Source organism: Dipodomys merriami, unplaced genomic scaffold (assembly GCF_024711535.1).
Source record: "Dipodomys merriami isolate MVZ:Mamm:240054 unplaced genomic scaffold, mDipMer1.0.p SCAF_427, whole genome shotgun sequence".
In the NCBI taxonomy this organism is placed as follows: Eukaryota; Metazoa; Chordata; class Mammalia; order Rodentia; family Heteromyidae; genus Dipodomys; species Dipodomys merriami.
In genome coordinates this window covers 288,598-303,820 of record NW_027205904.1, presented here as the reverse complement: position 1 = coordinate 303,820, position 15,223 = coordinate 288,598, and the positions used below count along the sequence as shown (strand labels likewise).

At 58.1% G+C, this 15,223-nt stretch overlaps 1 protein-coding gene across 2 annotated transcripts; it reads right to left on the bottom strand.

Annotated features, from left to right (window-relative positions):
* Nucleotides 1-256: 256 nt before the first annotated feature.
* On the bottom strand, nucleotides 257-15,142 carry LOC138807670 (poly(rC)-binding protein 4). 2 transcript variants are annotated; one of them, XM_069993437.1, is made up of 14 exons: nucleotides 15,124-15,142; nucleotides 13,565-13,656; nucleotides 6,539-6,683; nucleotides 6,084-6,107; nucleotides 5,961-5,993; nucleotides 5,658-5,774; nucleotides 5,120-5,251; nucleotides 4,058-4,186; nucleotides 3,756-3,830; nucleotides 3,287-3,331; nucleotides 3,125-3,188; nucleotides 2,679-2,731; nucleotides 2,394-2,563; nucleotides 257-1,290 (listed from the first exon to the last, which is right to left on the bottom strand). In XM_069993437.1, exons 3-14 carry the CDS (start codon nucleotides 6,617-6,619, stop codon nucleotides 1,005-1,007), a joined length of 1,209 nt encoding a protein of 402 aa, XP_069849538.1. In that variant the 5' UTR covers nucleotides 6,620-6,683; nucleotides 13,565-13,656; nucleotides 15,124-15,142; the 3' UTR covers nucleotides 257-1,004. The 2 variants fall into 2 exon arrangements, with proteins under 2 accessions (XP_069849538.1, XP_069849537.1); XM_069993436.1 differs by lacking the exon at nucleotides 15,124-15,142 and having other exon boundaries at nucleotides 13,565-13,733.
* Nucleotides 15,143-15,223: the final 81 nt, after the last annotated feature.

The following is a 15,223-nucleotide window of genomic DNA, read 5'->3' as shown; positions in this document are numbered from 1 at the left end:
AACTGGCATTAGGGATGGGGCTGCAACCTAAGAGGGAGCTGGAGGATTTTTGTGGTTGGTTTTGCGTGTGTGTGTGTGTGTGTGTGTGTGTGTGTGTGTGTGTGTGTTTCCCCACCCCAACATTAGCACCGTCCACAGTCTTCTGGTCGCTGAGAATATTTATTCAAAAAACAGGGATTGAAAAAAACTGTACAGAGAGTGTCTGCTGCTGAGAACGGGGCCCTCGTCCCCCACCCCCACCCCCTGCCCAGACCATGTCACCCCCTTCCCCTCCCCCAAACTCCAAACTCCAACACAGAGCCCTTGCTTTGGGGGTATAAATCCCTGACAAAGTCCACCTAGTCCTTTTCCAGTCGAAAGGGTTATCAGTGAAAGCAGCCGGAAAATGCAGGGGTGCGGAGGGGGGAGCAGGAGGGGAGCAGAGAGGTTTGTTTCCCCCTCAGCCCACCCCCTCAAGCCCTCCTCCTCCTCCTCCTCCTCCTCCTTCTCCTCCTCCCTGATTCCCCACCAGGGCAACCAAACCAGAAGCCCCCGGGGGGAACTGTTGATCTCCTAGTTTATTCGCTTGCCCTAGGAAGGTGATTGGAAAGTGATCGAAGGTGATCGGAAGCTCTAGGACTCGCTGGCAACTCAGGCTATTGATCTATATAGCCAAAGAGAGTTGGTGGGTCTCCCAAGTGGCCTTCCTGCCCAGAAACCCTGGGCTGGAAACCAACTCCTTTTCTCTGAGAGGACAAACTCTAGAAAGCCCTGGGGGCCTGGGGTAAAAGTAGGGGGGATGCATCCATGCGTCTGGCATTCGGGGGGGGGCGCTTGGGATGTCCCCCATGTAGACCTCCCCTGCCCCCACCCCACACACACACCAAAAGTAGAGTTTCCATGGGGAGCAGGCAGGATACATTGGCAGCTCCTGCCTGGGGAGAGGGCGGTGGGGAGGGGTGGGGGTGAGGTGGGGGGTCCTGCCTGTCCCCCACCCCCCTTCATCGTCTGTGCCTCAGCCGGCCTCAGTAGGGGGAGAATTTCTGCCGCTCAGCTTTCTTGCTGCCATTGGCTGCTGCCATCTTGGCCGTGTAAGCCGCCAGGCCTGGCGGTGGCCCCGGCGAAGCAGGTGGTAGAGCCAAGAAGGGTACGGGTTTGAGGCCGATGAAGTTGGAGAGGGAGATATAGGGTGTGCCCAGTAAGCCCGGGGGAGCCGTGGGCAGGGCAGTCAAGGGCGGTGAGAAGGGGGTGGGCAGGTCTGCGGGGGCTGAGCCCGGTGTACCCCCAGAGGTAGACTTGGCCGTCTCTAGACTGGAGAGAGGAATACAGAGGGGGAGAGGAGGGGAAAGAGAGGGTGAGATGACGTAGCCAGACGAAGGATCTAGTGCTGCTGTGTTTGGGGGGGGGGGCGGGGGGAAGGTGGAAGGGCGAGGAGGGGAGACCAGACAGGTGAATCTAGCAGTAGTGGGGAAGAAACAGGGGTTCGGGAAAACAAACGAACAAAAATCAGGAAAAAGAGCCAGCAATGGGCCTGGTGCTGGTGGCTCACGCCTGTCACCCTAGCTACTCAGGAGGCTGAGATCGGAGGATCGTGGTTCAAAGCCAGCCCGGGCAAGAAAGTCTGTGAGACTCTGATCGCCAAAGAACCACCAGAAAACAGGAAGTGTGCTGTGGCTCAAGTGGTAGTGTGTTTGCCTTGAGCTGAAGAGCTGAGGGACAGCGCCCAGGCCCAGAGTTTAAGCCCCATGACTGACAAAAAAAAAAAGAGAAAGGAAGGAAGGAAGGAAAGAAGGAAGGAAGGAAGGAGGGAGGGAGGGAGGGAGGGAGGGAGGGAGGGAAGGGAGAGAAGGAAGGAAGGAAGGAAGGGAGGAAAGAAGGAAGGAAGGGGAAAAAAAAAAAAAGAGCCAGGCGCCAGTGGCTCACACCTGTCATCCTAGCTGAGATTAGGTCAGGTACTAGTGAATCATGTTTATATAATCCTCAGCTACTCAGGAGGCTAAGATCTGAGGATCACAGTTTGAAGCCAGCCCAGGCACGAAAATCCATGAGACTCTTTACCTCCAATGAACCACCAATTAAAAAAAAAAAAAAAAAAAAACAAAGCTAAGGGACAGTGTCCAGTCCCTGAGTTCAAACCTCAGTACTGGCGAGCACACACACACACACACACACACACACACACACACACACACACACACACACACACACACACACACACACACACACACACACACACACACACACACACACACACAGAGGCAGCAATGGGCAGTGGGGACATGAGCAATGGACACAGAGGAGGAAGCTGGGTAGAATGTCACAGTAGGACAGTAGGAGGGGCTTAGGGGAAGCAGAGGACCAATCCAGAGAGAAAGGAGGTGGGCCCTCCCCTCCTGCAGCCACTCCGTGCTCACCAGGCAGTGATGAGGTACTGGGCCAGGGCGATGGAGACCGGGGAGCCGGTGATGGTCACGTGTCGCTCCCCAGCACCCTCTGCTTGGTTCCCGATCTTGATATGCGCCCCTGACATCTGCCTGATCTCACTGATCTTGCTACCTTGGCGTCCGATCACGCAGCCGATCAGCTGGAGGGAAGGCAGCGTTCAACACTTGGATATAAGGCCCACCTTCCCACCCCCACCCCCAATACCCTGGGTCCCCCTACCCACCCTTCCTACCACCCCATCTTCCCATGCTCACGTCATTGGGAACCAAGAATTCCTGGGAGCTGGTCTGTGCACCAGGATCCAGTCCTGAGGTGGAGAAGAGAGACTTGAATGAGGTGGGTGAGGTGGGGGGGGAGGGAGAGGGGTGTCTAGGTCTGTCTGTTCAAGGGGGGGGGCTGCCCAGAGCCACGCCCATCATCCCAGCTACTCAGGAGGCTGAGATCTGAGGATCACAGTTCAAAGCCAGCCTGGGACAGGAAAACCTATATATAAGATTCTCTTATCTCCAATGAACCAACAAAAACAAGCCGGAAGTGTGGAGCTGTGGCTCAAGTGGTAGAGTGCTAGCCTTGAGGGAAAAAATAAAAAAAAGCTCAGGGACAGAGCCCTAAGGCCTTGAGTTCAAGCCCCAGGGCTGGCATACCTAAAATGACTAAGAAGGAAGGCTGCCCCACCTCCTCCTGCCGGGAGTAAACTCACCTGGCACCACACTGGGTGAGGCGAAGGGGACTGCGTGGCCTGAGAGCTGCTGGAGCTTAGTGACCTGTGGGGGGTCAGAGGTCAGAGGTCAAATGGTAAAGGTCAGAGGTCAGGCAGTTCAAGAAGAGAAGCCTTGGGTTGGTGGAGCAGGGGTCGACTCACCTCAGCAGGGGTCACTGCTCCATATTGACCCTGGACAGAGAAGCCCTGTAGGGACAATAGTGGGGAAGAAGCCGGAGAGGAGTTTGGGGGGGGGGGGTCACTGTGGCAGGTCGGGACACATCAGCCAAGGTCACGCCTGGCCTCACCCCCTAATTTTTATTTTGGTCGGTCGTGGGGCTTGAACTCTGGGCCTGGGCGCTGTCCCTGAGCTCTTCAGCGCAAGGCTGGCGCTCTACCACTTGAACCACAGCACCATTTCTGGTCTTCTGGTGGTTCATTAGAGTTAAGAGTCTCACGGACTTTCCTGCCCGGGCTGGCTTTGAACCATGATCCTCAGATCTCAGCCTCCTGAGTAGCTAGGATGACAGGCGTGAGCCACGGGCGCCCGGCTCCCCCCACCATCCCCATTCTTCCTGCTAGCCCCCTCCAATCATGCTTCCTTGCTCTCCTCTTGGGTCATTTCCCTCACCTGGTTGGCAGAGAGAAGGACAGAACCTAGGGAGAGGCTGGGGTGATAGGGGATGGTGGCTCCTTTGGGTGGGGACTGAAAGACACAAAGTACTCACTCAGCTTCTATTACCACACACACACACACACACACACACACACACACACACACGAACCCAATAGCCTTAAAGCCCCCCCCCCAATGCCCTGGAGTTCAGAATCCACCCCTGCAACACTCCCCTACCCCCACTCCAGTGTCACTGGCATCAACAGGACTAGGGGGCTCCCCTCTCCCCCCGCCTCTGCCCTTCCCCAGGCCAGCACCTCCAGGATAACAGCACAGATCTGGCGCACACACAGGATGATGGCATCCGGCACCCCAGACACGGTGACAGCACGCTCTGTGGAATTCGGGAGCAGGTCCCCTGCCACCTGCACCTGGGCTCCCGTGGTCTACGAAGAGAAAAAAAAATCAACAGCTACAGCCGAGCATGGTAGTACACACCTATGATCCCCACACTAGGGAGGAGGCTGGACAGGAGAAGTGAGAGTTTCAGGCCAGGCGAAGGCTGTAAGAGTGGCAGGAAGAGAGAGAAGAGGAGAGGGAAGGAAGAGAGGGAGAGAGGAAAGAAGCAGAGAGAGAGAGAGAGGAGAAAGGAAATACAGAGAAGCAGAAAGATAAATATAAGAGAAAGGAGAGAGCTAGATTGGAGAAAGGAAATACAGAGATAGATAGATAGATAGATTGATTGATTAGATAGATAGATAGATAGATAGATAGATAGATAGATAGATAGATAGATAGATAGATAGGGCCATGGCTCACGCCTGTCAGCTACTCAGGAGGCTGAGATCTGAGGATCATGGTTCAAAGCCAACCCAGGCAGGAAAGTCCTTGAGACATTTATCTCCAATAAATCACCAGAAAACCAGAAGTGGCGCTGGGCTCAAGTGGTAGAGCGCTAGCCTTGAGCTGAAGAGCTGAGGGACAGCACCCAGGTCCAGAGTTCAAGACCCATGACCAACCAAAAACAGAAAGAGAGAGAGAGAGAGAGAGAGAGAGAGAGAGAGAGAGAGAGAGAGAGGAAGAAGAAGAAGAAGAAGAAGAAGAAGAAGAAGAAGAAGAAGAAGAAGAAGAAGAAGAAGAAGAAGAAGAAGAAGAAGAAGACGACGACAGAGGGGCAGGGGGGCAGGGGGGCAGTGGGAAAGGAGAGGGAGAGTAGAAAAAAAAAAAAAAATAAGGCCAAGGCCAAAGCAAAGTGACTCCATCTGGCAATTCTAATGGTCTAAAAGCAGCAGGACTGGCAGGCTCGGAGCTCCACCCTGGGGTTCAAGCCACAAGCCCAGTTTCCCCTCTTACCACTAGGCAGTGCCCCTGCTCCTCACCTCCCGGATCTCTTTGATCTTAGTGCCAGCCTTCCCGATCAGTGAGCCACACTGGCTGGCAGGGATAACAAGGCGTAGGGTCACAGGAGGCCTAGAGACATTGCCACCGTTTGTCGGAGCAGCACAAAGGTCCTGTGGCAGGAAGATGGGGCGAAGGGGGGGGGGTTGGCTATGCACGCTTCTTCGTTAACTCTCTTCTCAAGTGCCACACCTGTCATCCATCCTGGTTACTCGGGACGCTTGGGATCTGAGGATCATGGTTCAAAGCCAGCCCCTGGGGTAAGGAACGTCCAGGAGCCTCTGATCTCCAATGAGCTATGGCTCAAAGTGGTAGAGCACTAGCTTTGAGCAAAAAGAGCTCAAGGACAGCACCTAAGTCCTGAGCTTAAGCCCTATGACTGACCAATAGAAACAAAAAGGGGGGGACATACTGGCCAGGGTTGGACGCCCCCTCCTACCCACAGCCATTCTATGCAGCTGGAGTTCTTCCCAGACTACCTCCCTTAGGCTTTCTCCAGGCCCCGGCCTGCCCACGGACCTCATCCAACTTGAACGCGATCATAGAGACGGCGTGGAAGACAGCAGCTGTGGAGCCGGTGATGGTGGTGATGCGTTCTGGGCACGACCCCTCGGAGATGGTGATCCGGGCACTGCTCTGTGGATAGAGAAGGAGCCGCAGGGCAGCAGGGCCGCCTTCCCCTACCTCGATTGCCAGCAAGCCCACCGGGCCTTCCCGACGGGCCCAGGGCAGGGATGCGGTAGTGGGGAAGCTCCTTCTGCACACCCCCATCCACACACCCTGGGGCTCCCTCCCTTCCCACCCTCTCTGCCCCATCCTCACCTGCTCCCGGATTCGTTTGACAGTCTCTCCCTTCTGTGGGATGGATACGAAACAAACAACGGGCTCTTTTAGCTTCCATGGCTAATCACCTCTGAACCCTGACTTCACCCACAAGCACCTTACCTTCCCAATGATGCTGCCCACTTCCTGCAAACAAGACCAAGGGTGCAGTCAGATGGGGACCAGCCCCTTCCCTTCACTCAGGCAGGGACTCTTGTAGGAAGCCTAAGCCTTGGCCTGTCACGGAGGCCCCGCCCATGCACCTGCCAGACCACGCCCCCTCATACATGCCAGACCACTCACCATGCCAGGCCACGCCCACCACTCTGCCCAACCATGCCACCATGGCCCATCACGCCCCCTCATACATACCAGGCCACTCACCATGCCAGGCCACGCCCACTGATCTACCTAACCACGCCCCTCATCATGCCAGGCCACGCCCACTGCTCTGCCCATCACATCCCCTCATACATACCACGCCCCTCACCATGCCAGGCCACGCCCACCGCTCTGCCTAACCACGCCCCTCACCATGCCAGGCCACGCCCATTGCGCTGCCCGACCACGCCCCTCACCTTGCCATGCATCAGCATCCTCAGCGTGAGGGTGATGCTGAGCTCCGGCTCCTCCTCCAGCCCCGCATCTGAGCCACTCATCGTGTCGGGCGGGGCTGGGGCCGCAGTGGCCTAGGAGTGTGTCCACGCTGTGACCTGCTCGACTCTGGCAAGGGACAGGAGAAAACACACCCAGTGTATTAGCACTGGAGACAAGTGCTGGGATCATCCCCAGCTCCTGGAACCTATGCCGGCCCCAAGTTATTCCCATCGGTAATAAAAGGGCTATACCAAAATGCTACCCCATTCCCCCCAAAAAAGTTATGCGAATTAAAATGAGACACATTGAAATCAGGCACAGGAGGCTCACGCCTGTCATCCTAGCTACTCAGGAGGCTGAGATCTGAGGATCGCCGGTTCAAAGACAGCCCCAGGTAGTAAAGTCAGTAAGACTCTTCTGTCCAATTAACCATCCAAGTGGAGCTGTGGCTCAAGTGGTTCAACACCAGCTTTGAATGGGAAAAAGCTAAAGGACAGTACCCGGGCCCTGAGTTCAAGTCTCAGGACCAGCACACATGCATGTAGTCTGCACACACACACACACACACACACACACACACACACACATACACACAAGTACTCAGCCATTCTGAATTACCATCCCTTCTTCATCACAGATATCTGTGTATCTAGAAAGAGTGGGGATATAGCTCAGTTCGGTGGTACCCTAGGTTTGAACCCCAGCACAAGAAGAAGGTAAAAGCTAGGCACCGGTGGCTCATGCCTGTCATCCTAGCTATTCAAGAGGCTAAGATCTGAGGATCATCGGATCAAAGCCAGCCCAGGGCAGGACAGTTCTTAAGACTCTTATCTCCAGTGAATCACCAGAAGGCCGGAAGTGGCGCAGAGTGCTAGCCTTGACCAAAAGCAGCTCAGGGGCAGTAGCCAGGCCCTGAGTTCAAGCCCCAGGACCGGCAAAGGTGGGGGGGGGGTCGGATCTTTCTTTCACCTGCTGCCTGGTAAAAGCTTAGCAATCCCCAGAAGAGGCTCCCTGAAACCAGCCAGCATTCAATACTGGACTCGGGGTTCAACATGGGAGAAAGGTCAAGAATCCACCCAGTGTTGGTTCCCTCCACCCCAACACAGGAAAGAGGTAAGAAGCTTCCAAGGCTAGCTACATTCTCTACCCAAACAGTCACTTAAGCTTGTGGGTCTCAAGTCCTGGGTGGTGGGCAAGAGAGCGATTTGGTGGGCTGAAGGAATGGCAGGGCCATGAATGCCGAAGGGAGTCGGAGCCTGAGATTAGCTTCTAGGATTAGCTGGCTACCAACCCTCCCCACCCAACCCTTTTATACACCCCTTAATCCCAAACCTTAATCCTTCTCAGAAATCCTCCTCCACCAGGTTTTCAGGCTGGATGGAGCTGGGCTAGAAGACCATAATTCAAGAAGGGCAGGGTGTGGGACTAATCAGGGAGGGGCAGGTTGGGGGCAACTGTGGGCCTAGACTAAGTTCCAGCTCTCCAGATTCCTCCTGCCAGAGACAGGAGATGTGGTTTCAAATGCTTCAGTGTGCTTGCATTTGGGGGCACTTTAGAGGCCTCTGGTGACATTTTTCCTCAGCCCCCCTAAGCTTTCTTTGACATCTTGCTAACCAGCTTGGGAGAGGAAAGGGGGCTCCCTGGCCTGGCTTGATTTTGATTTGGGTGCCAGTCCTTTGGGACTTGAACTCAGGGACTGGACACTGTCCCTGAGCTGTGTGTGTGTGTGTGTGTGTGTGTGTGTCTGTCAGTGGTGGGGCCTGAACTCAGGGCCTGGGCACTTCCCCTCAGCTCTTCAGCTCAAGGCTAGTGCTCTACCACTTGAGCCACCGTGCCACTTCCGGTCTTCTGATGGGTCATTGGAAATAAGAGTCTCACAGACTTTCCTGCCCAGAGCTGGCTTTGAACCACAATCTTCAGATCGCGCTAGGATAACAGGAGTGAGCCACTGCCCCCATCTGTCCTTGAACTATACCTCCACTGCTGACTTTTCTTTCCCCCTGATCCTCAGATCTCAGCCTCCCAAGTAGCCAAGGATTACAGGTGTGACTCACAGGGCACTGGGCTTGCCTGGCATTTTTATAGAAGTCTGCGTATGTCATGGAGGTGACAGCCCTTCCCTCCCCCCACACCATGCCATTTTCCCCCAGCAACCTGCTCCTCCTTTGATTTGACTTCTACCATAGGCATCTGCCAAAGGGTGGAGGCCAGCAGTAGATTTCAGAGCCTGTGGCTCTGGGTATCCCAGCCAAACTCATGCTGGCTGCCCTTGCTAGACATTTCTCTGGCTGCCTGCACTTCCCCCAGCAAAGCATTTGGTGATGACGTGTTTGGTTGTGTCCCTGTGGACAGCCAGCCCCAGAGCACCTTAGAGCAGCGGGGGACAGCCTTGTCACTTTCTCCTTGTGTCCCCAGGGCTCTCAGTTCACAGCGAGGCCACCGTGAACACTGCTCAGACATAGAAGGGGAAAATAAATCTACACAGACACAATCTATCATCTGATCAAGGTCACAGCCCTGCTTGCTAGTGCAGGCCAAGAGCAAACTCTCATCTGTGTCTCCTTTTGGGGGGGGGGTGTGGGGGGGACAGGCAGGGGAGAAGGAGATGGATCCTAGGGCTTGAACTCAGGGCTTGGGCGCTGTCCCTGAGCTTTTATCCTCAAGGCTAGTGCTCTACCACTTGAGCCACAATTCCACTTTCTGGCTTTGGGAAGGGTTCGTCGGAGGTGAGTCTTATGGATTTTCCCTGCCTAGGTTGGCTTCGAACCATGATCCTCCCGAGTAGCTAGGATGACAGGCATGAGCCACCGGTGGTGGCTCTGTACCACCTTTGGACATGCTTCAGTGTGGATCTATTTGTCTCTTTGTCTTTTCGCTGCCCTGGGAGACCCTTTGCCTGGTGAACAGATGGAATGGCAGCTTATCCAGAGCTAGACCCTTAAGCTCCCAGATTTTTGGGGTGTGTGTGGGGGGGTTGTCCAGGGACACCTAGAAGGCAAAAAGTCACCAGCGGGAAATGTGATCACCCCCACACCCGCAGTGCCCCCTCTACCCACATACCACCTCATTTATTCTGTGGTACCAGGAGAAATGGGGAGCCGATCGGAACTGGAGTTCTTGCCGAGGAAAAAAGTAGACCCCCCCCCCAATTGCGCTCAATCCCTACCAGGCCTTCTTCCGCCCTGAGCCTTGCTGTGATCCACCTGGGGCGAGCGAACGAGGAGCCCCGAGACTCTGCCAGGCCACATTGTGCCACACTGACCTCCAGCTCACCTCTGAGGGTGCCTGGCACCCTCCCCTTCCTCTCCCCCCCCCCCCGCCCCCCCAGCTCCGGTCAGCAGGCTTTCCCTGGCAGGGCATCACCAGCTCAAACCAAGGTTCCTAACCTCGGCCTGCCCTTCCCGCTTGTTCTCCAAGACCCCTTCCCCAGACCCAGTACCCACTTTCTTTCTGTGGCTGGCTTCTTGCCACTCAGGCTGGAAAGTGGGGGGGGGGGGGAGAGAAAAGACAGCTGTGTAAGCAATAGAGGCTAGAGAGTCTACCCTCTTCCTGCCCCTCCCCCCCAGCTGTCTCTCTCTCTCTCTCTCTCTCCTGACAGCTGCCCAATCAAAGAGGGGGGGGCTTAGCCAGATTCCCCCTCCCCCCCCCCACTACACACACATACAGGGATCAAGTGTCCAACCCTGGCTTTGTTCTGGAGTAAGAACAATCCTGGGAGGGGGGGAGGGGGAGGGGAGGAGGGGGGAGGAGGGGAGGGCTCTTGGGAGCCAGCAACTCAAGTAGACTGGGCCACCCCCTCCCCCGGGGGATGCCCTGTTCTCTTGGCCCAGTGTCTGGACCAGTCAGAGCTCTCTGCACACCTACCTGAATTCAGAAGAGAGGGGAGATACAGGCTCCGCCCATATCACCCCTACCTGATATCATAACCCCCCCCCCTACACACACACAGTGATCCCAGCCTTCTGTACCTGATGGGCTGGACCACACCCAATGAGGCTAGTTTAAGAGCCACAGGCCAGGCACAGGGTGTGGCAGGAGGGTGGGGGTGAGGGGTAGGGGGGAGTAGAGGCGGGGGGACTTGGCATTGAAGGCTGCCTAGGCGTCTGCCCATCCTCTACTCTGATGCTGCTAGTCTGGCCTCCACCAAAACAAAAACAAAAACATAGCCCAGCATCTTCTGGCCCAAGGCCTGGCCTCTTGGGCTTTTAGCCTCTCAGAATGACCGATCAGACCTAGTTTGGGGGTGGAAGGGGGGCACTGGGAAGTAGCCCAGGGTCTACTTCTCCTCTAGCTTCCTGCTTCTTGATTCCCATTCCATTTCGTGAAAGTGCCAGAAGAGCAAACTGGCAGGGAGCTGCAATGCTACATGGGAGTATCATTAACCAGCACCGCCCCCCCCCAAAAAAACAGTCTTCATTGCCAAGGGAAATCAAGGCAGGCCCAGGCCTCAACTGGACTCTAGGAAGAAGACCACAGCCTCACTCCCTGAGGGTCACTCCAACTGGGAAGAATCTCTTGCTTCCATTCTCCATGCCGAAGACTTGCATGTTCACGCCGCGGCTGCTCCACAACCATCTTGGGGCTCCCCAGTGCCCCCCAAGAATGGAAAGAGGGAAGCCTGAGCTCCATGACCAGGCAATCAAGGCCTTTCCTTGTCCAGCTCCTGTCAGCTTTTCTTGTCTTCCCTTTTACGCCCGTTTTCCTCCCTGACCACGCCGTGCACGCCAGGCCTAGCTCTTCCAAAACCTCTTAGGTCTTCACCAGCTCACCCCAGCTTGAAATGCATGCCTAAATCCACCTTCCAGAAGCTTCCAAAATCAGATGTAAAGCCCTCTTAGGCCTCTGTGTCCCCCCCCCCACCGCCACCAAAAAGATGACTACTCAAAAGTCACAAGATTCCCAATAGGGACCTTTGGAGTCTGTCTTTCTGCTAAACAGAGGGGAAATCTGAGACAGGCCCAGGTTCTTTCTGTGCATAAGGAGAAGTTAGGGTACCTAGTAGTCCCTGGGGGGAAAAGTGTTAAGAGATCCTTTAGGCACAGAATCCTGGCGTACACACACACACACACACACACACACACACCCCTTCACAGGGGCAGACAAGATCTTTCCACACACACACACACACACACACACACACACACACACACACACACACACACACACACACACACACACACACACACACACACACACCTTCACAGGGGCAGACAAGATCTTTCCAGATCCTTCCTCCACATCACAGCCCATTTGCATTCTTTCTCCCAAGCCCAGGGGCATTACTGCTATGAGTTTCTAGGGGACCATAGTGGGAATCTTCTCCCCGAATCTGATGAAGGCTTTCAAAGAGTTGGGGGAAATGTGAGCCCGAGTTGAAGAGACTTAAGTGAAATGATTCTCAATGCCCAGGAGGCCAGGGACAAGCCGGGAGAAACCTCTCCCTCTCCCTCTATCTGCACCAGCCCGACCAGACTCTCTCCTTAAGAGCTGAGCACCGAGTTCTGCTGATGGAGGCTGGGGGAGGGAGGCAGTCACCGGAGGAGGGAAAGTGGATAGAGCCCCGAGTCTGGGGATTCAGGGTGGGGCAGGCCAGACTTCACTGCAGCCTCTGGGCCTGCCAGGGTGTGTGGGCCGCCTGCTCCCAGCCCCCCACCCCCGAGTGTGCTAATAGAACAATCCCCTTGTGTTTGGACAGCCTGAGACTGAATGCTGATGAAGGCTGGAGGGGGGGGGGGGGAGAAGCTGGGGATGGGGGCGGTTTGGAAGTTGATGATGGTGGTGATGGGAAGGCGGGGGGAGAATGTTCCAGGACTTGGGAGAGATCAAATCTTCCACTAGGGAAGACAATAAAGCTCCAGGAGCTGGACCTGAGACCATAAAGTTGACCCACAGGGGAAAGCAGAAGGCCAGAACTCAGCTTCTCAGGGTCTTACCCCAGCTTTGTGAGAGTGGGGGGGGGGGGAGAGGTGGTGGGGGGGAGGGGAAGAAGAGTCACATGTTCTGTGTGTCCAGCATGAGGGTGATCATGGGGGAGGGGAGCTTGATGGAGGAATCCAGTCTCTCCCCCCTCCCCACATCCTGAGGGAAGGGCCAAGCAGCCCAGAGTGCATCCATCCCTATGGATGACCATTTCTCTGGGTGCCAGGGTGGGGTGGGGCCTTGGGTGCCACAGGTCTCAAGATGGCAGTGCGGGGGGGGGGGGGGGGGGGAAGGGAGGGCCTGGGATAGGAAGGTGGGTACCTCCCTTTCTCTTCTGCACGAGGCCCAGGCAAAGCCCCCCCTTCCCCACCCTAAGACCCCCCCCAGGCCCACCCCCTGCCTTCCACCACCACCCCCAGTGCGGAAGCTAGGTCACCACTGGGGAGGTAAAGAAATCACAGGGCAGGAAGGGGTCGGTTGGGTTTGCCTCTCTCTCCCATCTTTCCCCTTTTATTACCCCCTGGCTGGCCTAGCTGGAGGTTTGAGTCTGTGTCTGGCTCTCTTGGGAAGGACTGCAGGGTTGGGGGGGGGGGACAGATGGAAAAAAAGGGGTGTGTGTATGTGAGAGAAAAAGAGAGAGCGTGCGCCAGGGGGTGCAGAAAGGAAGCTAGGAACCACAACCTGCTTGTGTGTGTGTGCATGTGTGGATATGCAGGGGAAGGGGGTGCAAATCTGGTACCCTAAAGACCCAGCACCCCCCCACCCCCACGTCCTCAGCTCCTCTAGCCAAAAACCAGTGGTTTCCCCACTTACCCCCCAACTTCTCCCACACCTGTGCAGGCCTTGGAGGGATGGGACAAGGACCCCCCCATCAGTCTCCTAGGACCCCTCTACCACCATCATCATCATGATCATCATCATCACCCCATCCTCATCACCACCTCTTGAGAAAGCAGGGGGGGACCCCTGCACGCAGGCCCGGCCTCCCCGCACCCCCCTTGAGTCCCACTCCCCCCCACCCCATCCCCCCCAAACTTCCCAGCCTCCTCCCCCCCCGCCCCGGCCCCCAGGCTCACCCCGCACCCTACCTCTCCGGGGCTGTCCTGCGGCGGCGGCGGGGCCGCTCAGAGCCACATTGTCCCCCGGAGAGGCGGCCGCTCACAACTGCGGGTGACATCAGCTGCGAACAATGAGGGGTTTGACAGGCGCGGCGCGCGGAGGAGCCCGGGCCCGGCCCGGAGCCCGGCTCCGCGCCCCCCCACCCCGCCCGCCCGCCCGCGGCCCCCTCCCCCCCACCCGCCTCCTCCCCCTCCTCCCTTCCCCGGATCCGATTACAGCGCGCGGCCCGGCCCGCCCCGGACGCCCCAGTGCCGCAGCCGCGCGTGCGCGCGCGCCCCGCCCCGCCCGTCCCCCCCCCCCCTCCGCCCCGGCTCCTCAATCGCCTCACTGCGCGTGCGCGCGCGCTCCGCCCCGCCCGTCCTCTCCCCCGTCCCCCTCTCTCCTCACTGCGCGTGCGCGCGCGCCCCGCCCGTCCTACCCCCCCTCCTCATTGCGTGCGCGCGCGCGCCCCACCCCGCCCCGTCCTCTCCCCCGCCCCTCTCTCTCCCCATCGCGCGTGCGCGCGCCCCGCCCTCTCCCCCGCCCCTCTCTCTCTCCTCATTGCGTGCGCGCACGCACCCCACCCCGCCCCTGTCCTCTCCCCCGCCTCTCTCCTCACCGCGCGTGCGCGCGCACCCCGCCCCGCCCTCTCCCCCGCCCCTCTCTCTCCCCATCGCGCGTGCGCGCACCCCGCCCCGCCCCGCCCTCTCTCCCGCCCCTCTCTCTCCCCATCGCGCGTGCGCGCACCCCGCCCCGCCCCGTTCTCTCCCCCCCCCCGCCCCTCTCTCTCCTCACCGCGCGTGCGCACCCCTCCACGGCCCCCCCCTGCGCCTGCGGCTTCCGGGAGGGGAGGGCTGCGGCGACCCCTCCTGCCCCCAGCCCGGCCCTGCACACCTTCCCAGCTGCACCATCTCACCCCCCACCTTCTCTGTCTGTGTTTCAGGATTGGGGAGGGTGAGGTCCGGATCTTCCCCCCTTCCCCTCCCCTGTTCAGCTTCTGATCCCCCCCCCCCACACACACACACCCCGCCCTGGCTGCCAGGCTGGGTTCGAATCCCGGGCTCCCTGGGCCTTTGCTGCTGCTGCACCCGGACTCCCCCCCCCCTGCACCCCACCCTCCCTCCCTCCCTCCCTCCCCGCGCCCATGTCAGCTCCTGACCCCGGGGCCCTGCTGCCCCCCCACGCCTGATGCCCCCCCACCCCTGCACCCCGCCTCATCTCAGCTCCAGTGCTGACCCCGGGCCCCTGATGCCCCCCCACCCCTGCACCCCGCCTCATCTCAGCTCCAGTGCTGACCCCGGGCCCCTGATGCCCCCCCACCCCTGCACCCTGCCTCATCTCAGCCCCACCTGGGTCCCAGTGCCGGCCCCGACCCCCCCCACCTCCCCAGCCCTGGGCTGGGGGGGGGCCTTGCGTGCCCCAGGAACTGGGGTTCTCCTGACCAAGCTGGAGTGAGGAAAGCGGGGAGGCCTGAAGGCCCTGCTGGCACCCCCCTCCGCTGGATGAGTCCATACACACACACACCCCAAAAAAGAAGAAAGAAGTCTACCTCCAGAATTCCTTTTGGGGCGCTAAGGTCGCTATAGGGATGGGGCACCGCCAGGCCAGGCCTCCACGGGGAAGGGATGAGGGGGGAGGAGGGGCGGGGA